This window comes from Pipra filicauda, unplaced genomic scaffold (genome assembly GCF_003945595.2).
Source record: "Pipra filicauda isolate LSUMZ 115617 unplaced genomic scaffold, ASM394559v2 scaffold96_size2947999_pilon, whole genome shotgun sequence".
Classification (NCBI taxonomy): Eukaryota; Metazoa; Chordata; class Aves; order Passeriformes; family Pipridae; genus Pipra; species Pipra filicauda.
In genome coordinates, this window is record NW_024105164.1 from 1676535 (window position 1) to 1699885 (window position 23351).

Genomic DNA, 23351 nt, shown 5'->3' on the forward strand with positions numbered 1-23351 from the left:
GCATTTATAGGGGTGAGGGTAACTTCTAAAAAAGCCAGCTCACTGTTGAAAGATATTCCATGGAAATCTTTCTTACAGACCAGGTCATTTGAATATGCTCAGATTCAGTTTTTAAATTGAAACTAAAAGCAACTAAAAGCTTGTGTTTCACAAGTTTCAATGCCAAATGTATGCCAGGGCTTATCATTCCATAGGGCTTCTCACACTAGGAAACTTCATACCAATGAGGAAAACTGACACATGCTAAATTCCAATACTTACTCATATTCTGTTTTAGCAGTAGAAATTCTTGGTGTAAATGGCAACAGGAGAGGTAGGTAAATCCAAACTACAGTGATGTCTGTGCAGCCTCCTCTGGAAAATAGTGAGTCAGACCCGTAAAAATGAGAAAGAAGTCTAAGACTAGAGAAAGTATATGCTGGAACAAACACGAAGGGTAGTGTGTGAACACTACTCCTCACCAACAGTCATTAGTAGTATGATTGGCTCTTATGTAATTTAAGTTACAAGTAGAGTTCAAGAAACTTATCAATAAACACGTGTATCACAGCACACACTACCTGCCAGTTGATTCTGATATTTCGGTTCAACACTTTCCCCATTCTTTCTTTCTCTGTAATATGAAACCTTGATATTGCAAAATCCAACCAACGTTCAAAGATTTTTTTTTTTTTGGTTTTCCAGTCCATTCCTATTTACAGTCTAGTAAAAAATGTTTAAAGTGCACTTCTGTCTGTCTTTCCAGTCAACATTCCTTCCATTCCAGTCCCACTTCCTGCAGTTTCCTCGTGTGGCTTTTGCTTTGTACCACAATTGTCTGAATTAAGATGTAATGCTCTCAGTAGAAACTGGGTTTGCAAACACAGTTTAAAACATACCATGTGCCCAAAACAGGTATCTGAAGGCAGCTGGCAAAACTGAGCTTTACTATCAGCTGACACCACTCCAAAAAGTCAGAAGACCACCTGGGGATCAGAGGGCAGCAGTGCTGACATCGAGGCACTTGACAATTGAGCAATGGTTTACAAAGAGTAATCATCTGAAACTTTAAGCAAGCAGAAAAACAGAGCTGTAAATAGAAGTGGAGGCTCGGAAAGAAAAGACAGAGAGGGGGCTGGATACAGAAGGGCCATGGGCAGCACAAGGACTCAAATACATGAATGAAAACATCTAAGGGCTGGAAGGACACAATCTAGAAGCAGTGGAGGGTGAGGAAGAGAAGGTTGTGGCAGCAAAAATATTCCAGGAATGGTGGAAATGGGGTGAGGGAACCAGGATTTAATAACAGGACTTTCCTAGCATGGACATTACTCTTCCATTATGCAATATTTAGACCTTTCCTCATGCAATTCAAACAAACTCCCAAGTTTTTAACCCCCTTATCAAGTCTGTAGGAGTCTCTTGGAATCCTTGTGATAGGGAAGGCATTGGTGCCTCACGCAGCTCTAAGGACAGTGTAGCACTGTGTGGATCTTGCCACAAAACAAAGTAGAAAATATCAGGAGGGAAGTGTGGTTGTCCATATCCATGGCAAGCACTAGCCCAGGATCTCTTATGCCCTCTCCAACTCCAACTCCTGTCTCTGGAAATGAGGATTTCTTCCTCATCAGAATTGCCAAAGTCAGCTGAGTTGTCACCGAGGTTATGTACTGGCTGCATGGCCAGATGCGCAGAGCACCTGGTCCTCAGCCCTGGTCTCGGCTCTCAGTCCTGGTGGTGTGTGAGCACACACCAATGTAACACCAGAAATTTTACAGCCAACATGGAACTGTCATCTTCTGCAAGAGCAATCTCGCTGCTAAAGCTCTGCTTTGTCCATGATGGGAACCACTCCTGCTTAGCCCCTTGATGGCCAATCTCCACTGCAGCCCCCTCATGAGTTGACCAGTTGTTAGGACAAGTCCCCTCGTGCTCTCCACAGACAGAGCGCTCTGTTGCAGGATCCTGGTATGTGGAACCAGGGCACAGTACCCTGACAAGTAAACTCCATTTTGCCCAAAGCTGTGAGCCACAGTTGTATGACAAAGGAGTGCAACACTGGAGCATTCATTTACAGGATGTATTTATTACACTGTAAAAAGTCCATTGGATTTGTAGCCATTTACTCTGTATGTACACGGTCATATTCCCACCCCAACCGCAGGTTTCTCTCCATACAGGATACACTGGGTTGGAGTCCCACCCATGCCCCTCCCAGTCACCAGGGAGATTTCCAAGATTGAAATTATTGAGAATTTAGCCAGCTAGTTGAGGGAGGAGGAGGGGGAACGGTGATGCAGCATTTGCCAGGCAGCCAGCTCTGCTCTGGCCACGAGGAGGGGGAAGAGCGGGATGTCCTTGCTGCAAGGCGGAAGCACAAGAATGACTACCAGGGCCTCGGCTGCAGGGGTGTCCTGGGGGGAGAAGGATGTGCGATCCCAACAACTAGAAGATGCACAAGGGTGAAATCTGTGCAGAGCTTCCAAGAGAAACCACTGCAGACTTGCTGGGCATCTGTCAGCAGGTGCCACAGATCCCCAATCTTCTCTAGCTGAAGAGGATGCTCTCCTAAGGAAGGGGGCTGGTCACCAAGAGGACAGTGTAGCAAGTGGCGAACAACACATCGCTGCTGTGTTGGAGTGGCCCCCAAGAGCTGTGTGAGAGATGGCCATGGTGCTCTGCTCTCAGCATTTCCTTCTCATTTACTCAACTACGCAGAGCATTCTGGATTTGCTCTCTCCAACCAGAAAGCCTGATTATATCACAGGAGGAGGGAGGAAAGCCATGCTGCCCCTATCAGACTCCCCTGCTGCCTATTCCATATCTGGCATGGGGATTGCTGTCATCTGTGGTGTTGCAGAAGGAAAGCATGTGCCTACAGCAGGTAAGAAGCCCTATGTAGCAAACTGGGAGCTGCACTGTAAGCAATCCACATTTCTAACAAAATTCTTTACCTGCTGAACTCAGGCATGCCCAGAGCCCAGACAAAGCAGTGCAATCAGAGGAGTGAGCAGTAAAGCTAGGGAATGGCTGGGGAATTGCCCAGGGACTGGACTGAATAATCTTGGGAGGCAGCCCTGTACTGCAGCCCCTCTCTGGCATGACATCAATAACTTTCCCCTCTTTACCAGATGAACTGGTGGCAGCTTGGTCCCAGGCTGCTGGGTGTGAGTGTTGCCTGGCCCCTGAGATTGCAAAGGCAGGAAGGTCAGTGGAACTGGGCACCCCTTCAAGAAGACAGGAATTTGTAGGCAGATTTCTAGGTGATGCCACAAGAAGGGAGCAGGATGGAATGTGCTCTAGAGGATTGTGGCAGCAGCCCTTCTGCTCAGGTTAGCATCATCTTCTAAAACAAACATGCCCACTACCAGAGAAATTGGCCAGCATCCTCCACCCACAGAGCCTCCTCAGCAGACAGTTCTCAGACACCCTCAAACTAATTGACTTCAGAGGTTGTCATGGGGTCAGTGGGCCGTGGAGTAGCTAAGAGGGGAACAGGAGAGGTGGCTTCAATTAGGGCTGGGTTGAGAATGATTGGAAGAGTCATAGGTGGCACTCCAACCTGCAGGGGAGATGCAAGAGGCTGCAGGATGAGTGGTGGCTGTGCTGTCGTAGGAGGTATGTCCGTAACGGGGCTTGTCTTTGTTGAAGCTGATGCTGGGAAAGAAGGAGAGGCAGAGGTGCTGATGGTGGGTGAGGCAGGTGCAGTGGGTCTCTCGGACTCTAGAAAAAGGAAGAGACAAAATACATCGTTACACAGGACCTGACAAAGTCACCTGTTAGTTGAAAACTAAGCAGGGCTCAAGATCAACTCAGGGGCCTTTTGAGACTTGCCCCTTCATATGAGGCCGTGAGGAGCAGGGGCCAATCACAGGCACTCTGCCCACCCCAACAACCTCAGCAAGAAGGCCAAAAGCTATCCATCTGGAAGCACAACAGTTCAAAACACTAGAGGCCTGGTCACCCTAGATCATGCTAAAGCAAGGAAAAGCAGATCCATGCCACCATGCTGGGAACATGATTCCAGAAAAAAGAAAACAGGACTTACCACTGGCACCCAGTTCACAAGGCTTCTCCAAAGGAGCCAGGTGGGTGGTTGATCTCACATCCCCCACAGGAGAAGGGGGCAGGGCAGACACTATTGATTTCTGATGCTGCTGCTCCACTGGTATGTTCAGGACAGGATCTAGGAAGACAAAACATGCAGTGAGACCACACACCAGTTTGCTCACTCCTGCTACCCTCAATTTGCCCTTCTTGTGCCAAGCTCCCACAGCCTCCTGCAACTATCATTTCATCAGCTTCCAGGCACTATGGCAGCTGCGTGCTGGACAAGGTGGACTGGTCCAAACCTGTTTTCTTAAGGTTTCCCAGTCCCTTGTACCTTGGATGACTGTCTGTTTGAAGAGCTCATCCCGCAGCCGAGGTAAGAAACAGTCAATGCGCTCCCAAGTGATCTCCCAGAGATCTGAGTATCCTGTCCGTGAATCAGCACTGTGGAATATCCCAGCTGTATCCATTACGAGCAGCATATTCTTCAGAGACTCTGGAATGGCCTCCAGCTATAATCAGAGACACTCCTCAGGACACAAAGAATGGACATACAGCAATGAACAGAAGCTCAAAACAGCTGATGGGCTGCCTTGGAAACAGAGGCCAAGGTGAGAAATGGAACAAAATGGTTTGGGAAGGATTAAAAGGTTAAAAAAAACCTAAAAAATGCATCAAACCAAAACACCTTTCAAATTCAGAAGGTTAAAAGTGGTGAATGGTTGTCCAAAGCACTGCAGCACCACATTCAGCACCTTACCAGTAAGTCACTAGAGCCAGCATGCATGTACTTGTCCATAAAGTCTAGGATTGTGAGCCACAGGGCAGCAAAGGTGGTCAGTGAGAGCAGTGGGGAGAGATGCTGTAGGAACACCTAGGAAAAAACACAACTCCTGTCAACAAGTAATATGAGGGATGCTGCTCACATCTTGACAAGCCAGTCTTGCAAATTCCCTGTCCTTGTGGCAGGCTGGGAGCATGCACAGGCCTGGCCTGAGGGTGCCACAGGCCTCCACTCTTCTGAGCTGCACATGTGGAGGACTGGATCTTGTCTCCTTTGTGAGAGGCCCCTGCAGTCTGCATCACCATGTCTTCCAGCCCGTCCACACTCTGCCTCAGGTCAGAACTATCAGCTTGTGACATGCATCATTTCACCACGAGAACACACTGTCTTCAACTAATGTTGGGTGAAATACTTCTCTCTCTCTCCATTATAAAGTCATAAACTCTTTCCTGACAACTTTTCCGAGCCTAGGATCATGGATACAGTTCTGGAAAGAAGGCAGCTCCAGTAACAGAAGCTCATGGAGAAGCCCAGCACTAAAGACAGTCAAACTATCACCCTGAACCTATCCAGATCACAGATGCTGAGAAGCAAACACAGAAAGGGTTTTCTTGAGCTTTCAGGCAGCAGAAGTGTGCTCACCTTGGACAGTAGTGTTGAGGCTCTCATCCTAGTTTCTTCCATCCCACCAACATCAGCTGGGCTGATGTTCTCAAGTAGCTTGGTTAGCAGTGGGAACAGCACCTGTTGGATCAGACACATGGATGTTTTAGAGCTGAAAAATGACTGATGAGATTTGCCCAGACAACCTTACAGAAAGGAGCTGGATTTGGGGACTGATGGTTTCCAGACAGAGACCATGAGAGAAGCAATGGGAAGTGGACGTGAGTGGATCCACTTCAGTACTCCAAAAGGCTCTGTCAGAAACCTAAGCAGAAAGGAACTTTTCACAAGACCACAGTAAGGATCGTCTTGCTGCTGTGGTGAACCAGCTGCTGAAGAAGACAGCGCTGAAGAAGAATACCATTCTTCCACTCCTGCACACAGGTTTGCTCTTCATAACAATACTTTCCTGCCTACATGCCCAGCCCAGCCAGGAGGTTACCTTGTTGAAGCAGGACTCCCATTCCAGGGCATCCAGGGCCTGCAGGTCATGTACCAGGAGGGCCCGCTGCAAGTAAGTGAGTGCTTGCATCCGTATCTGGCGTCGGGCATCACAGCACAGCCAGGCAATACCTGCAAGAGAGAGATTCAGGGCAAAGCCCACAGTGAAAGTGTCACATCCCTACTTTCCCAGTCTAGGGTAAAAAGTCTAATGAAGATCTGGGGGGAAAAAAAGTAAACTTGTTCCAGGCCACAGACTGGAAATCTACTGTCAGATCCAGAAACATGCTGGCAGCTAACTCATGCTAAGGATATCATTCAAAATCTGATCCAAATACTTTTTCAATTACAAGAGACCCTAAAAACAACCTCTGCCTGCCTTATGCAGTTAGTTCTTGGCTCATCAACTTTCCTGCCATTATTTTGGAAGTGTCTCTGCTTGCTTTCATCACCAGCTTTACCCTGTAGCAAAGGACACCAGCAGTTGGACCACAGTGTTCGGGAATCCGCTGTGATTTTCCTGGCCGCCGTCTCCAGGTGTCGCTGCTCCTCCGCCCAGGAGCTGTAAATGCCGGCTGCTCGCGTGTGCAAGGTGTGCATGAGGTCCAGGAGCTGCAAGTACACAGCACGATAAGAAACACACAGGACTTAAAAATCTGAAGCAACTCTGATCTCTGCTCTTCTCCAAACCAATGCTAAAAGGCTCACAGCTACTCAACCCTGCTTTCTGTATGTACCTACTAATGCACAGCTACAGAGATGGTGGCAGGCCCTGCTGTCTGTGCCCTCCTGAAGTGGTCAAGTGCCAGGCATTCAACAAGATTTGTTTCAGTTCTGTAGGCATGTCAATCCCATCTTTGAGAACCACCACTCCAGTCATGCCAAAAGGAAGAAGGGACTCTTTCCTGGCATAGAGCATTGACTCTCCCAGGCAGAGGGATAAACCCAGCGATTCAGCGATGCTGTCCAGAAACAACTCTCTGCAACTTTTTTTTTTTAACAAAAAAGGCATGAAGCATATGCAAAGTTCTCTCAGAACAGCTCCGTATGGGCACATGACAGCACTCTATTTACTAATGAACTGAGGCCCAACAGCCTGACAGTCAGCCGGCCTGTGCCTTCACACCTTTCAAGTACCAGCCAGAGAGAAATTACTCCCTTAGCCCAGTCCTCTCTGCTTGAAATCCCAGTGCCTCAGCCCACAGGGCTTTCCCCTTTCCACAAGCTCTGATACCCTGCCAGACTCCCTGCTAATCCTACATGAACCTCATGCCTCCAAATGCCCTTGGATCCACATCCATCTTACCTACTACAGTGATTCACAGCTTCAGACTTCCTCCTTGCTTTCCAGAGGACCTCTCCCTCCATTGCTATCCTGCTTTTGCCAGTACAAATTGCAGTCTTCCTCTTTCACTGCAGAACCACACATTGCCACCAGAGCCACCCTCTAATCCACTGTCATCCAGTGCCCACTAACCCAGCGTGCAGCCCTCCCTTGCCCCATAAAGAATCCCAGTGATTACCTAGCAAAGCCCTAAGTATGGGAAAGGAGAGGAGGAAATCCTTGCTATACTTACGTCCTGACTAACCTGTAAAGACACAGTGTGGTAGCTGGCGGGGATGCTCTCATCCTCATCCTCATCACTGTGTGTGTGCGCCTGGTGCTGGCTCAAGACCCGGGATCGCCGTGTGGAGCTCTCCTTTGGCTTTTTTTTTAACCGACTGGATTTACTGTCATACCTGTGGCTCTTCCCTCTCTTTTCCTGGGACTTGTAGCCTAGAAAGTAAAAGGCAGCAACATATCGTATACACAGTCCACCACAAAATTTTCTGCCTTTCAACACATAGAGCAGCCACCTTTTGATATCCCCAGCAGAGGGCCCTGTCCTGTGAAATGACCATTACCTGCTTGTAGAGAGGACCCAGCACCCCTCAGGGACAACCTTCAAACAAGAGCTGATACTGCTACCTCCATATCAACTCCAGACCTCCCCTCCATCCCAGGGAAGAGGATAAAAATAAGGTCCCTGCTGTTAGCAGGAGCCAGGACACTCTTCTCATAGTAACCATTTTCTGGGGGTTGGGGACTCATTCCCTGACAATATACTTCACACTTCTTGCTGACTGGCCACCCTAAGCCCAGTCCTGATTGTCAAGTGAAGGGCCATCTCACCCCCATTCAAGCTCGCCTCCACGAAGATCCGTATCGTTTTGACGCACAGCTCGAAGTTCTCAGGTGTGACATGGGCAGCATCTCGCACGATGAAGGACAGGGACTCCACACATTTCATGAGAGACTTCGTGTCATGTGGGCCCAAATCCAGCCCCACAGTCAGGCTGTACTGGTTGACGAGAGGAGATGGACCCAGCCTGCTGAGCCCAGCAGTGGATCTGGAGGTGTCGATGTCATCTTTCCCCACCTGCAGGGCACAGCAAGAGGGTAGCAGGAGAGGATAGCACAGCAAGTAGCACCTCATGCACCCACTGAAAGGGTCTTTCTTCTGAAGTCAACAGATAATGGTTCTGTAGGGTCCATTTCCCTTTCTTCCTCATTTGCCTCCAACCTTTCTCCTCTCCATCTGTATTTCTCCCCATCCTCCCTTTATATTATCAGCTCACCTTAGCACTCTTTTCTACTGTCTTATTCTTTCTCCCCCTATCACAACCTCTGCTCACAGCCATGCTAGGAGTAGTCTTCTTTGGGCACCAGAAGCCCACTTGCTACTCACCACCAGCCAGCCGCTGTTCATGACATCCACATCTGTCACCGAGCGATGCATCTTGCCAGGCTTCCCGTGGTCTGTGTACACCTCTGAATCAGAGGTGTAGCCACGGTCCAGGCTCATGTCACTGGGATGATAGGAGGAGGAGACCTCGCTGTCTGACTGAGCACCTGCAAAACAAAAGGCATGGGATTTAGATCACAGCCAAATCAAGAGCTTGCAAGAGTAGCTGTGGATAAGGCAGAAGCAATCCAGATTAGTCAGATCAGCATCAGCCAGGAGCGACTAGTGGGCCCTGGAAGAAACCAGCCCAGGCTTCTCTTCCTGTGAGACCTGTTTCTCCCCTGTAGACATGTTTTGCTTTCTCCTCCAGAGGGAAGGAGCTTTCCATCCTCTCCTGTGTCATTTGTCAGCCCGACCGTGGATTTAAAAAGGGCAGAAGTCCAATACTTCAACCCTGAGGGAAGAATCAGATGTACCATGAACTTTATCAACTACTAGAGGTGCTAAGTTCAGCCAAGACAAGTCCAAAAACACAGCACGGGATTACATGACTCACGTAGGAATACATGACCCCTATGGGGACACTCAGCTCCACACTAATAGTGGTCAGATTTTTCTCATGAACAGCAATCTACATTAGCATGTTCCACACCTGTCAGATCTACCTTCCCTGACATTTAAATTTCACATGCCCCAACACAGAAGTCTTTGCAATGGACAAATTTAAGTTACTGATATAATGTTATTTAGAAGGAAAAACTCATTCTCTCCATCATTCCACACTATCTAGAAACTCACCAACAGACAGACAGACTTGCTGTGAACACAGTGCAACAAACATTTTCAGGAGGTAAAGAGAACTAATGTTCTGATGTGCAAGGTGCCAAGTCAAGCAGTTTGCTCTATCAGCAAGGACAGAAGCAGTAAAAAAAAACAAACAAGAGAGAGATGGGAGAAGACAGCCCAACATTAACCCAGAAGGCAAATGCCATAAGTGTTTTACAAAATTGTGTTTCTCCCATCTGTCTAGCATAAAGCATAAGGACCTAGCAAGAAGTTCTAGAAAGAAAACAAAGCCTTCTGGAAAAATCTTTTCTTGCTCTTTGCTTTAGAAGTCTGAAGATATCAGTCTCAAATACGTTGCCAGCTGGCTAAAGCAAAACAGAACAATTTGCGGAAAAGACCATCTTTTTAACACAGTCAAGAGAAGTGGGAAACAGTGGGTTGGTCTTGTGGGAATGGTTCAGGCACTGTTAATACAAATGGATTTGGAAATATAATTTTAAATAACAACTCCCTTTATGAGATCCTTAAAATGGGGACAGAAAGGAGTCAGTCCCACAAAAGAAGCAAGTATGACAGGAGCAGCAGCTGGGTTTACATTACATGCCCAGATGAGAGATTATAGTACCCAAGGCACCAGAACACAACCAGCAGAAAATGCTCCTTGGGTAGATCAAAGACCTTCTACAGCTGCTACAACTGATATCAGTTTTCCTCCCACTGCTCCCCCAGGGACTAGCACCTGGATTGCTGCTCACTGAGTAGGAAGAGACGGCAGAGTAGAGACAGGGACAGACCATGAGGTAGGAGTGAACAGCAGGTGCTGGTCTTTAATCTTGCTAATGTAGTTTAATATCAGCTTTGTTTTCTTGCAGTCCCCTTTGCTAATTGAAAAGCTTGAGGAAGCAGCTGCTTATCTGGCAGGCAGGCATCAGATTTCCTAGCAAAAGCTGGCCTGTCTTACCTGTGTCGTTATCTGCCCTTGCTGTAACCTGCAGGGCTGCAGGCGGCTTCACCCCAGACCCGATACACTCCAGGAGGGTGAAGAGTGTGTACCAGTCATCCCCAGAGTGAATGTTGGCAGCATTGGTCTTCAAGAGTTCATGGAGGCCGTAGGCAACCTCATGGCTAACTCTGGACAGCACATTTGGCTTCATCATAAGTAGGATACGTAACGAGAGGAGAACCTGGCCAGAGGAGGAGATGAGAATAACAGACGCTATTACTTACACTCCATTCTCCAACAAGGTACCCCTTCATTTATTTAGAGCTACTTACAACTGCTTTTTGTTGTCATCTGCAGCACAGAAAGTTAAATATGGGTCCACCTAATAGCAGTTGGTTTCCTGTGTTGCCAGGTGTGGCCACAAAACGCCCCCAGTAACTGCATTTCAAAAATCTCTTACCTGTGCACTGATTTCTTCTCGACGGAGGAGTCGAATGGCCAGTCTCAGCAGCCCCACCACTGCCCTCTCCACCAAGAAGCAGAACTCCATCGCATGGACACAGAGATGATACAGGTGGTCTCGGACAGTCTGCCAGACACAGGTCACACGGTCCCTAGCAACAACAAGGAGGAGGGAAAGGGTAGGATGAAAGAAAGTGAGACAAGCAGGATCCAGCTACCTCTCCCAGAACTCTAGTCAACCCAGTATTTAATATAAATGAAAAACTCCAGGTAGGAGATATAATAGACACAACAAAGCCGTCAAATTTCTTACTCATTACTTGCAAAGCAATCAGGTGGGAGAATTCTCCCTCTGGAATTTAGTTTATATTCTTCAGATTTCAGAATATCAAGCAATAATTCATGAGCTAACAGCCATTCTGTTTGCACATGCTAGAGTAGAATTGTTAAGCCCTGAAATTACAGCCACATGCTGCTTCAGCTGGCAAACCAAACACATAAGGAACTCATTCCCTGGACCCAGGCAGCAGCTGCAGTGAAGCAGGGATGCTACAGTGAATGTGCATGTATTTCAAGGTCGTACCTATTCTCTAGAACAATCCGCAGAAGCATCTCCAAGCAGAAGGCTGCATCCTCTTCATCGTATGTCTCCTCATCAGGAGTCACAGAGATTAGAGCCTGGAAGAGCCAGGAAATTTTTGTGAATCACAAGCTCCCAGAAATGGGGGACCAACAGGTGAGGACCAACAGAATGTGTTGAGTCTGGGCAAAACTGCACTCCACTGTCTGGTGAGGTCATGCATAGTCTATCAAAAATGCACTGGATAGAGGTCGAGCTAAATATATTGAAAAAATATATCTCTTTCATTATGCAAGATGCAGTATCCAGCAGCTTCTTTCTAATAACATGTGAAGCACAGAAAAAAAGAGACATACATAGGAATGACTACAAATACTGGAGCTATTCCTCTCAAGCTTGCATATGAAGGGAGAATTCCTGACATAATGGGAGTAGGAGCAAAATATTCCCCCAGAACAGAGATTACACTCTCCCAAGGAGATGAGCTACTCTAGCCCAAAGGCTAATGAGTCCAGTCTTATTACATTTCCCACAGCAGCCAGGTACCACACTATCTAGGGTCACATGGTCAAATATTTCTGTACAGCTCTGGCCACTAGAGTGGCATTTTAGAATGCTCTCATTAGGTACACAGCAGACCAGAAACTATGAAAAACTTTAAGCTCCTACACAGAGTCACACATACTTTCAAACACTTGCCAAGAGTCCTCAAGGCTTTTAGAATGCATTCCACAATTTAATGTTTTCTTCTACTACCAACTTGTGTCTGCCAGCACAGAAGTTACTTTTAACAGCTGAACTAATGATTCGTTTCATATCCCAAATAGTTTCAAGACCTCCTCTGGGGACAGAGGAGCTAAGTGAGTATACGGCACATATCCACGATCATGCATAGCATACTTGTTCTATCACTAGTCCAGTCCCCTGCCCAGTATCTCTCTCACCTTCATGAGCTCCTGGAGGGATTCCAGTTGGAGAAATTTGCTTTCTGTGATCAACTTCTCAGGATCACATTGCTGCAAAAGACAGAAAAGAGGACTGTGCATCTGGGGAGTGTGGATGGCATACAAACAGATCCTCCAGAAACACATCATGTTCACAGAAAAGACACAGATAGTGGCTTTAACACAGTTAACTGGACAAAAACTCCTGCCAACTAGTTCACTGTTTAACATCAATTACTTTTAGCAGACCTGATCTGTGCTACACAGATTTTGATAGATAGCTCCTACAAGTCCACACACTGGTCAACCGCCAGGTTCAGATTTTGTTGGCACCATATGCTTTAACACTGTCTTGGAAAAGATTAGTTGTTTGAGAAGTCATTAATTTGTCTTCAAATATAGGACTATGATGCCAAGGGCAGATCCCAGCCTCTTGTGGGGAATCATTCCTGTTTTCATGTGTACACAGCAGCACATAAGACCATTTAGCTGACAATCCAGATATGCTTATCCATAGTTTCTTACAGTTCCCAAGTTACCTGTTACCTGCAATACTGTCTAGCAGCATGTATATTTATGCTTCTGTGGCCTGTTACCCACATAGTACTGTCACCAAGAAAAAAAGCAGGTTCTGCAGCCTGTATGTTACCTTTATGCATTCCAAAGCCGCTCGCTTTGCCTCCTGTGTTTCCGTAGATGGTCCTCTCATACCAGATTGCTCTGTCCCACTGAGGGTGAGCCAGCTAACAAAACTCAGTACTGTTGATTCACCACTGCAAATCAGAGGAGACCAGCATCAGCAAGAAAACAAGAGACCATGTTATTTTCCACCTTTGGTACCAAAAAGACTGCCTGGGACATCTACACCACTCACCGGTTAGATGGTGTCTCCTCACGCTGCAGATAGATTTTGCCATTAGGATCCACAAAGTCTTCAACCTGAAATACAGACCATGACGTGCATATGACCAATTATCCACCTCTTTTTAGCCTTCCCCCCCAGCCCTGTGATGTTCCTCTTAGTGATGAAACACTACACCGAACCGCAGTATATGCAGTCAAACCAGCTCTTCGCTCCCCTAGCCCGTCAGTAAAGTGTCACTCTCATCTGGCAACACAAATGCTGTGCTTTAATACTTCATACCTATAAGCATGTCCCTCTTCACACAACACTCAAAATGTGTTCAAGTAAAATAAATGTTGGAATTTCTCAAATCCAATGTTTTTGTAAAATGAGAAAAAATGAAACCCTAGGAAAGAAGCTTCACGTAACTCGAGCACTACACCCTTCACAGGCTTCCAAGCTCTGCACACATTTTACTAAAGCCAGGCCTTCACAAGAGAGCTCTCCTCCTCTTGGAACTGGCTCTATGAAAAGCCAGCTTCCCACTCCTCTAACTCTTCAATTATTACCTCCACCATGGCCTTGGGCAGCAGCTCTGCTCGGAAAAGCTGTAGCATGGCCTCCATGATGTTTTTCCAGCCCTCTCGCAGAATGTCACCATGGCGATGGGCCAAGTGAAACACAGTCTTTGCTGCAATATGGGCCTTGGGATTACTTCCAAAAACAGTGGGCAGGTTCTCAATAGACTGCAGGAAAGAAGAGGCGGTGGCAATCAGTCAGAAAGAGATGCTTTCTTTTCAACAAAAATTAGGGCATATGCTTCAGAATTGGTTATGGGAAAGACAACAATTCTCTGTATGATGCTTGGATAACTCCTCAGCTCATATTCACTTCGCACAAAAACAAGGACAAAATGGCTTACCTGATACAAGCTGAATCACTGAACCACCTAGACATACGCTCCCCAAGAATGACAACAACACAGAACATTTTGAAAGTACTTGCTGAAAATTCACTAATTATCCTGCTAGAGGAACTCATTTCAGGATCAATGCCTTCTACAAAAAGTACTACATTTCCTCTGGAAGCAGCAACTACACTGCCCTGCTGTTAGAGAAGGAAACCAGGGCCAAAAGCATTTCTGACTTGCAAAGTTAATCCTATCACTACTTAACAGCAAGATACAAGTAAGAGTGATGGATCCTGACATACAGTCTCTGCTAATAATTGCTGGAACACAAATCCTCACAATCCGTTCAACGCACTCACAGCTTTTCAAAATATAAGAAGTGTGCTAAGTCATTGCAACAAAGCAAGGATATGCTGCCAAAACAAGAAAAAACCTAGCAATCATGAGCTATTATCAGACACTAACATGCTCCATGTTTCTGCACTTAAGGTCATTGCATTAGTCCTTTTGACAAGAGATCGGCTTTGCTGTTCTCTTGCTTATGTGGACAAAATCCATACTTACTCCCCCATCAAGAATGGAAGTGAAGATATGAGACAGGATGGATTGACTCTCTCAATCTCGGATGTGAAGTTCAGAAAAACTAGCTCTTGCTTCAGCCAAACTGCTGGCAAACTGTTATCAAAATGGGTCTTTGATCTAGAGGCAAACTCCATTAGAAGTCCAATCTGAAAATCTGGCAGAAATGTGACAACCAACTTGGTTGTCTGTTGGTATGGGGAAACCATATGAACACATACATCGCTGGAGTCTCAGAGTGCAAACAGCAATATGCCTGATTTTGCACTGTGCTAACAAGCCACAACCACTGAATTAAAACACACACACGTTTTGCTACTTATTCACTGAGTCAGTATGAATCTTAACTGTGGATCATGAAGAGGGGCACTTGTTCTCCTTAAATCACTTAATCCCCCTCCACGTTCCTTTCCATTCCTCTTCTTTCAAACCAAAGTGGCCATGCATAGCAAATGCATTGCCTGAAGATGCTCACCAGGATGATCTGACCTGGGAAGTGCTGAGCAGCTAAGTGACACTTTGATGTTCTCCTTTGTTTCCTAACAGCCGCTCTTTGCTTTGTCTACTCAGTCCTCTGAAGAAGGCCCCTCCTTCTCCTTTTCCACCAGACTGTCTTTAAAGTATTTCTTCAGTTGTCCTATTCCACTACGGTCTCCAATCCTTATAGGAATTTAGGACAGCAGAAAGTAATTGGTGTACTTGGAATCTGGCCAAAGATAAGAACTCAGCCTTCTGCAAGTCCAGAAGTCCTTTATTCTTTGTCATCACCAAAAGACATGCTTGCTTAATTTACACAGACCTCAAACTGCTCCAGATTCCAGTCTCACAACTAGATGGGATGCAGCTGGCAATAGTTGGTGCATCTGAGGGCTTAGTCTAGTTGCTTCTACTGTGTAAATCTGTGTCAAACTGTTGTTTCCTGGCAGACATTCCTCTGCTTGTGTTATCTATTGGTAGTCTCGAGGTCTGGTATGCCTGGAGAGGATCAAGTATTGCATCTTTACTGTTGTGAGCTGTGGAGGAAGAGAGAATCTAAAACAACCCCGCTGCTTAGGATTTGTCTTTTAATAGTCAACCAGTACTTTTTCACTGTTACAAATGCCAGAATGCAAGTGATACAAAACACTTGGCCCAAACCATTCCATTTCCCTGCAACCTAATTCCATCAACTGCATGAATTTGCAGGACTGTTCTCTTTCTCCTATCCCTTCGAGGGAGTTAAAAAATTCACCTGTCTTGGCCTTTTTACTCCCATGCTTTCAGTCTTGAATCATCTTGCTTCCCTTATGTGTGGCAATTCTGTTCTGCTCACTGTGGGTCTTGTGCTGGTTCTGAGAGCAATGCTGTGAGATTCTTTGGGAGTTTTGACCCTTTACAGGAGTTGCTGTCAACTTCTTAGTAAAAAACATGGTATGCCATACACTCTCTATCAAACACCTTGGGGAAAAACAGGCTGCTGCTGTAACACACAAACAGATTCGGGCAACAAAAGCTTACACCAACCACTGCATCTCAAATTTATTCTCACAGTATAACCCAGGGAAATGGTCTTTAGGGCTTGCCAAAAGTGGGGCAGGCAGCCGATTTTATTACCAGACTCCACACACTAACTGACAATTCAAAGCATTTGTTTTTCTAATCTCTTTGTGCTTATGCTGTGAATCCACATACAGCCCCTACACTTTGGAAGTACAGCTCACAAAACAGTCCCTCTTGGCACTGCATAAGCCCTTTAACTAGTCAGTATCTGAAATGTATAAACTTCCTTGGGATCACAGGGAGATTTGTCTCCTCACATCAAGCAGGTGCAATAAACACTTGTACATCAAAGCATTGTTTCTGCATAAACTGCCACTTGTGAGCGAGTAGAAGGAAATTTGCATATTTGAACCTGTCCTATGGCAGTCTCACTTCACTACACACTTTCCATTGCTTCCTCCAGAAACTCTAGGCAGGGGCTGATACCTACAGATACCGTGATAACTAAAATAAGCAACTATTACTGGCTTAACACAGGAAGAGAGCTCCGATATACTGGAAGTAACGCTTCTTTCCCCTCCTTGAAAACTTACCTCACTGCTGAGGGCTGTAAACTTGCAGAGAGAAATTATAAGATTGTCAAACACATCACTAAGGCCATAGTGGGCAGAAATCATTGCACATTTCCTGGAGAAAGAAGAAAACAGAAAATAATGTACTAAGCACAGAGGAGTCTGTCTGCAGGACAGCTAATCAGAGACCCTCGCTCTTGACATTTTAGACCTTCCTCTCCACCTACCTACTCATAATGAATGCTGATGTATAGAAGTCTACTATTATCCTCCAAATAATCTCAATGCTTACCCACAGATCCTCATATTTGCCTGTGCTGATGCACGGATCACTTTAAAAAAGTGAGTCTAAACAGATAGACCACTTCCACCTGAGCATTATACCCAATCTCCTGTCCTGACCTAAGAGAGTTGCTGGGATTGGTAGTAGTGTTCAAGGTCTAGTTCCAAGAGATCATGGCTACAGTAGTGCATTAACAGTACTTAAGGCATTATTTGGTCTGGATCTAAGCATGACCAAAGATTGTTCCAATAGAGTTACTCATAGATGGCAAGTTTTTTGAATACTGGTCAGCTGGGAAAGAAAAAAATCCCCCATATCATTCAACCACAGCCATGACCTCATATACATGAAAGGTTTTGTTCATATACAGAGGTTTTGCCAACATCACTGTGCAAGTTAAGAGTGACTTCCCCCTCCCCCAATTCTGAACAGCTCAACTATGTCAGTAAGTCTTTTAAATGCAACCACGTTGCAGTTTAAAAATATGTATCCCAGGCACTTTGATTTATTACAACACCACAGTCAAGCCAAACAGTGAGTGGCAACCAAGAGAGGGATGAATCGATACAAATGACAGAACAAAACTAAAGGACCGTAGGTCACAATAAAATGCTTTTCAATTGCTAGGAAAAGTAACAGTTGACATTCACTGTGACGGCTCCAGCACCTAAACAGGAGACAATGGCCACACTTGTACTCTTCTGGGTCTTCATGAATGCAAGAGTTACCTGAAACCAGAAATAGCCTTCTGGATTATTGTTTCTTCTAAGCTCTTGTCAAAAACATAAGAAAGTGCTGCAATGGTTGGCCCCCATGTCATGGTGAAGAGATCATGGTCATAGCTTCCAGGAGGCACATGGAGAAATATTCCCTCATCCGTGGCACCACGATGTAGCAGGACGTTCCAGATATAGTTTTCCTTCACCAGGCCCGTCTGTTCTTCTGGCATCACTATCTCATCATTTCTACAATGTAGAAAGGTAGAAAGGTTGAATTTTTCATTCTGAGCCAAACCTAACATTTACGCCTTTTTATTACTTGGTCCCAGAGATAAGCGATACCTATTCTGGAACAATTTTGCCAGCTCCTGAAACATTCTCTTGAAGCTTCCCTGCTTCTCCCGTCCCTCTTTGATATCTTGAATATAAAGTCTGGTGGCTCTCAGAAGCACCCAGCAGTAACAGTGTACAGACAGTATTGAAGAAGCATCTACCAAACACTACAAGTGCAAAATGCAACACAAACTGCAGTTAAATGATGAGAAATTTTGAACAGCACACTGGCATAGCTTCAACCCCATCCCAGCTCTCACTGTTAGAGTGCTCTCCCTATCTCATTATTCTCAGACAAAAGAAAAATTGTTATATCACTGCAGTCACAGTCAAGAGTATCTTGTAAAAGACTAATGAAAATATTCATATTATGCCAAAATCAAATATTAGAAAGCCAAGTAGTATAAAATTAAAGATAAAACGAGAAATCAAATGTATTATGGGTGATTTATAACCAGGGTACCACAGCTCCTTAATCTAACTTGGATAAAGCTACACAGTAATAAAATAATTATGATTAATGCCAAGTACTGCTTGCAATCACAGGTTAAAATATATCAAGCCTAAATACACACTCCCTAGACTAAGGTAACATTGCACAAGAGAAAATCTTCTGCAAATGACCAACTAATTGAACAAGAGTCTCAAAGCCACTAAGAATAGTAGATTGCAGTCAATTTGGAAAGTAAAAGCCTTTCTGCAGCAATCAAAAAATAATGTCCTTTACTGCCAAAGAACCAATTTTCATGTGCTAATGACAACTATAAAAAATGCTCTTGATTTATGCATAAGTAATAAGCTCTTCTCAGTTTCAGGTGCTGGCATATTTTGACAAGAGCTATTAAAACTGAGATTATACAGGAAAGTAAGTTTGCAGTCAACAGCTTATTTTTTCTAAGAACTCATATTTGATTAATATTAACAGAAGCAAGTGAATGGGTTTACTTGGAAAGTCTCAGGACGTGAAATTGTGCTCAAAACTGAAATGCTGAGATCCTGAACAGATCATATACTACTTCATACAGATTTCAGTCTGATTTCCCCCCCCCCCAATAGTACAAAGAAAACAAAGTTCCTCAATCTCAACTATGACACTGTGGCAGTCTGTCTGAGATGGAGCAATACTGAAATTAAATACCAATTGTTTTAGTCACAGAACATACTGAAACAGCTCATGTATCTGGTGAAGGGGGGATAAAGGGGAATAGACTGGGACAGAGGCACTAGGCAACCGAACAATATGAGGATACTCTCAGGTAACTATTCAAAACATTAAGGACATCCTCAGGGAAGAGAAGCCAATCAAAACTAGAGTTTTATTTGAAAGCTAGAGCTATCTCTTGAAGAACTTCTAGATATTCAGTATAGGCAGCAATCCCACCTTCCTGGAGAAGGCTCAAAAGGGAGGGTCAGCCTAATCACACTGCCCTGCTTCCAGCACAAGCTACTGCAGACAGAAATCAACAGAGTCAGTCACATCCTGTCTCCTCAGAGATGTAATCCGCTCAGCTTCAAACTGGCTGGGCTTCAATTTACTGATAGGCTAGATTTTTAATCTATTATTGAAGCTTAGTGCCCAAAGCCAGTCTGTGCACAAAAGGGCCTCAACCACCAGGAATTCTCCTCAAATATTGGTCAGTGTGTCAAGAGCTTTAGGGGTGGCAGAAGAGACTGGTGCAGATAGCAGCCTCATGTGAAGAGCTCAAAAGTAGATTATATTAAACTGAGACCTGGACACATTATGTCAGGGCACCAGTGCAGTCCTGGGGATGAGATACTATCTCTCAAACCACATAAAAAGTTCTAAAAGAGTCTAAAGGCCTGGTATGGAGAACAGAGCCTTCTCAGATACAGCATTCCATATGTGCTGGTCTTGCTCAGCTGTTCTTTTCCGTTTTCATAGAAGTAACATATTTTCTAACTTTATCTTAAGCTCTGTGGATTAAAATACCATGGAAAAAATCCAAAAATACAAATCCAAGTGTAATTGCTGTGACAGGCTTGTTACTACAGCCCCACATGGAGCTGGAATTTGGTCTGAGGCAAACAGGCACATGACTGGTGAGTTGCTTTCCATACTCTCCAGATATCTCACAGACCCAACAACTCTAGTTTGTATGCTCTCTGCATACAAGGAAATGATAGATTGATTCTTACTTGATGGCATGATACATGTCTTCCAGTATGTCCTGTTCAAAGTCTTTGCCTCCATTCACACCTTTCAAGTTCTTCCGAAACTCCTGAAAAAAGTTACACCAATGTCAATTCCTAGTATATCCAATTTAAAACTCTTTGGCTAGGATCAGTACTCCACTTTTTTTTCATGGGGCCAGAATGAGATTTTCCTACATTCTTCAACATGCAGCCTCAAAATTCAAAGACTAAATGCTATTCTTAGAGGGAGTAGTGTCCAGCAACTCCTGTCTATGCTCACAAGGAAAGAATAGAGACACAACATAACACATGCTTAGCTAATGCTGGACATCAGAATGACAGGTCTGCATCAGAATGACAGGATTGACACTCACAAGACTTGAACTCTCTAGAAGCCCACAGCAGTACAACAATCTTACTATGTCTTACTATACAGTTTGCTCACACAAACAAAAGCCTATTGATAAACACAGTAAGTTGTCCGCTAAGCTCATATTTCTTCAGGTTGCCCCTTGTCCACAACTCCCCACTGAAACTATACTCAACTTTGGTGCTGCACTCCAGCTTACTGTGTACCTGAGTGAAGAATGCCAAGCAAAAAAAGAGAATGCCATTAAGATAAAAAGAGTCACTACACTGTTACCAAAACCAGAGAAGACAGATGCCTAACAGTGGTGGCACCCACCTCCAGAGTCATTGGGACGTTCTGCTTGCGGACATTGTGGTTGTGCTGGTCAGTGTTCAGCATAATAACTGCATAGGCCAGGGCAAAGCAGGCATCACTATTAGCAAATGGGGACCCGTTTGATTTCTGAAAGGCAAATATATGCACAAATTAGTCCGACAGAAGCAGTGATACCAGTGACCAAGACAGCCATTTTCCTAACAGTACTGAATCATCTCTGGGACAAACAAAAATCCCAGGCTCTGGCTCCAGCTTCCAAAAAGCACCCCAGAAATCTATTTGCCACTGCCACCTCCTACAAAATAGCTGCTGCTTGCAGGGCACAGTAAGCTTATATAGGCAGATTGATCTGACATGTCCATCATGGCAAGCAGATGGTCACAGAAGAATACAGTTTTGAGCTTTCTGCCCACCAAGTACATACCCTCCAATGTTCTGTGAAGGCTTCTAACAGTCTCTGAATTACAGGAGCCTCTCCTGGTAATCTAAAGGCCTCTAGATAAAGTCGTAAAGCTTCATCCAGCCTTAAACCTTGGAAGCTGAAAGTCCTGCAAAAAGAATAAAATACAACGAGAAGCTGAAACAGGATGGGAAAGGTAAGATAAACTTACTGATTACAGTCTTGTTTGTTCAGACAGTAAACAGAAGAGAGTGAGGAGAGAAGAAAAGAAATATACCATGAATGGGCAAAAAACAATAAGAGTCAACAATCCAACAATCCTAATCCTGATTATGTATGTAATTATCTGTCCAGTCTTCACAGAGACTGCCTTGATGAAAGGAGCTTGAATATCATACTATCATATGTATCTAAGGTGTTACCATATGCAAGAATTATGGCATGGCAGTACACAGAACCAAGTGATATAAATCCAATGCCTCCAGGAACTACTGTCCTATTGCTTTTTTTAAATTATTCTTAACTTTCACCCCTTCCTGACTAAAGAGATACAGAAAGATACTCACCCAACAAAGCTTTCCAGTAAGTCTATGTTCTTGCGGTCACTCACAAATTCCCCAATCATTTTTTTGTCAAGGCGAGGATTTTCCCGTAGCCACCTGGCTACCTCATTGTTGTCGATGGGGGTGGCAAGAAGGTTTTTCTCCTGCAGAAACTGTATCCCTTTCTTTGGCTTTTGGTTGAACTGCTCTGTTCCGGTTATCAGGAGCTGAAGGAGACATTCTGAGAATTACAGCTTGAAGTGCATTTCTTACTTTAGATTGTTTTTAGCATTTGAACCAAAAACAAAATAGAAGAAAGATCAGTTTCAGCATGATCAAATTCACTGTACTGTGTAATCCAGGAAAAAGGCTAACCAAGAACAGAAAACCTGCATTCATCACAAGGATTCACTATCAAATAATTCTGGACAAAGCAAGCACGAGCTGCCATCTTTGAAAAGCTTTAACGTTTACCCAAGCAATAAGCTCTGCTATTCCAAATGCCTCACCTGCTCTAGTATGTAAACAGAGCAGATGAAGGTCTCTGATGAACCCTGGACACATGGCAAGATCAACCCTACCCAGCTGCAAAGCAGCACTGCTCTATTGCCCTCTCCTGCCCACTTTGGCTCCAGGCTCTCGTAACTCTACCTCGCCACCAGGAGACATACAGCAAGAATCCTTGGCACTTATTCAGCAGGTGCAACGAAGTGCTGCAAAAGTTTAAACTAAGAACCAGAAAACATTCTGCGAGTGAGACACCGTCCCAAGAACATCTGGTATTCCAGCCTGACAAAGTTACCTCTAGGGTGGGAAGAGCAGGTGTTTTTGACTTTGAAGGGAAGTCAACTACTCTGCCCTGCTAGGAAGCTAGGCTATACCACAGTCACAGTGTAATAAAACAACTGACTAAGAAAGGGTTAACTGAATGTTCTTGGTGGTGTTCAGAAAAACCAAAAGCACAAACAATGGTATGAACTTTACTAAGGAACCAGAATAAATGTCAGTTCCCTGTTAGCTCCTATCACGATCAAACCGCTAGCAATGACCTAGTGAACTAAATTCGTGACCATCATGATTACTAGCTCCCCTGGTTTTCTCAGTACCACAGAAGCCACTAGCCCTCTGCTTTCTGCTTCCCCTGCCTGTGTGAACATCCTCAGAATTGCAGTGAAACACAGACCCTGAAATAGCATGGAGTGTACAAGGACCCGGTGAGGACATAACAAAAGAATAACCATGTGCTGCCCTGGTCTAACAGGCCTGAAGGGACTGTATGACACTGGCAGCATTTCTGTTTAGCTGTAAGTCCTGTAATACAAGTCCTAGGGTATTCTGTGGACTGGCTAAGTCCATAGACTTCTTTAAAACCACTTGAAAGGAGACCAGACTGCTGGCAGTTTGCACTGCATTTATAATCATGTCATTCCTGTGCTTCTGAGCTCCTGGTCATTGCCTTTGGAAAAATCAAAGAAAACTTTCTGTTTGATGCA

General features: G+C 44.8%; 1 protein-coding gene across 9 annotated transcripts in view; it reads right to left on the minus strand.

Annotated features, from left to right (window-relative positions):
• Positions 1–2045: 2045 nt before the first annotated feature.
• The window catches only part of GBF1 (golgi brefeldin A resistant guanine nucleotide exchange factor 1), a 106235-nt gene continuing 84929 nt past the window's right edge, over positions 2046–23351 (minus strand). For 6 of the 9 annotated variants that reach the window (XM_027718911.2, XM_027718892.2, XM_027718928.2 and 3 more), the window contains 23 exons: positions 21883–22085; positions 21341–21464; positions 20917–21042; positions 20235–20317; positions 17754–17990; positions 16764–16857; positions 13772–13948; positions 13233–13297; positions 13008–13131; positions 12359–12430; positions 11418–11512; positions 10833–10986; positions 10391–10613; positions 8647–8810; positions 8091–8337; positions 7495–7694; positions 6379–6529; positions 5919–6049; positions 5456–5557; positions 4790–4903; positions 4364–4541; positions 4028–4165; positions 3416–3702 (listed from right to left, as the gene is read on the minus strand). In XM_027718911.2, the coding sequence (XP_027574712.1) occupies positions 3416–3702; positions 4028–4165; positions 4364–4541; positions 4790–4903; positions 5456–5557; positions 5919–6049; positions 6379–6529; positions 7495–7694; positions 8091–8337; positions 8647–8810; positions 10391–10613; positions 10833–10986; positions 11418–11512; positions 12359–12430; positions 13008–13131; positions 13233–13297; positions 13772–13948; positions 16764–16857; positions 17754–17990; positions 20235–20317; positions 20917–21042; positions 21341–21464; positions 21883–22085 (3489 nt within the window). Of the gene's footprint in view, positions 3703–4027; positions 4166–4363; positions 4542–4789; positions 4904–5455; positions 5558–5918; positions 6050–6378; positions 6530–7494; positions 7695–8090; positions 8338–8646; positions 8811–10390; positions 10614–10832; positions 10987–11417; positions 11513–12358; positions 12431–13007; positions 13132–13232; positions 13298–13771; positions 13949–16763; positions 16858–17753; positions 17991–20234; positions 20318–20916; positions 21043–21340; positions 21465–21882; positions 22086–23351 lie in introns of all 9 variants that reach the window. The other 3 variants (XM_027718882.2, XM_027718938.2, XM_027718872.2) reach the window with 2 other exon arrangements.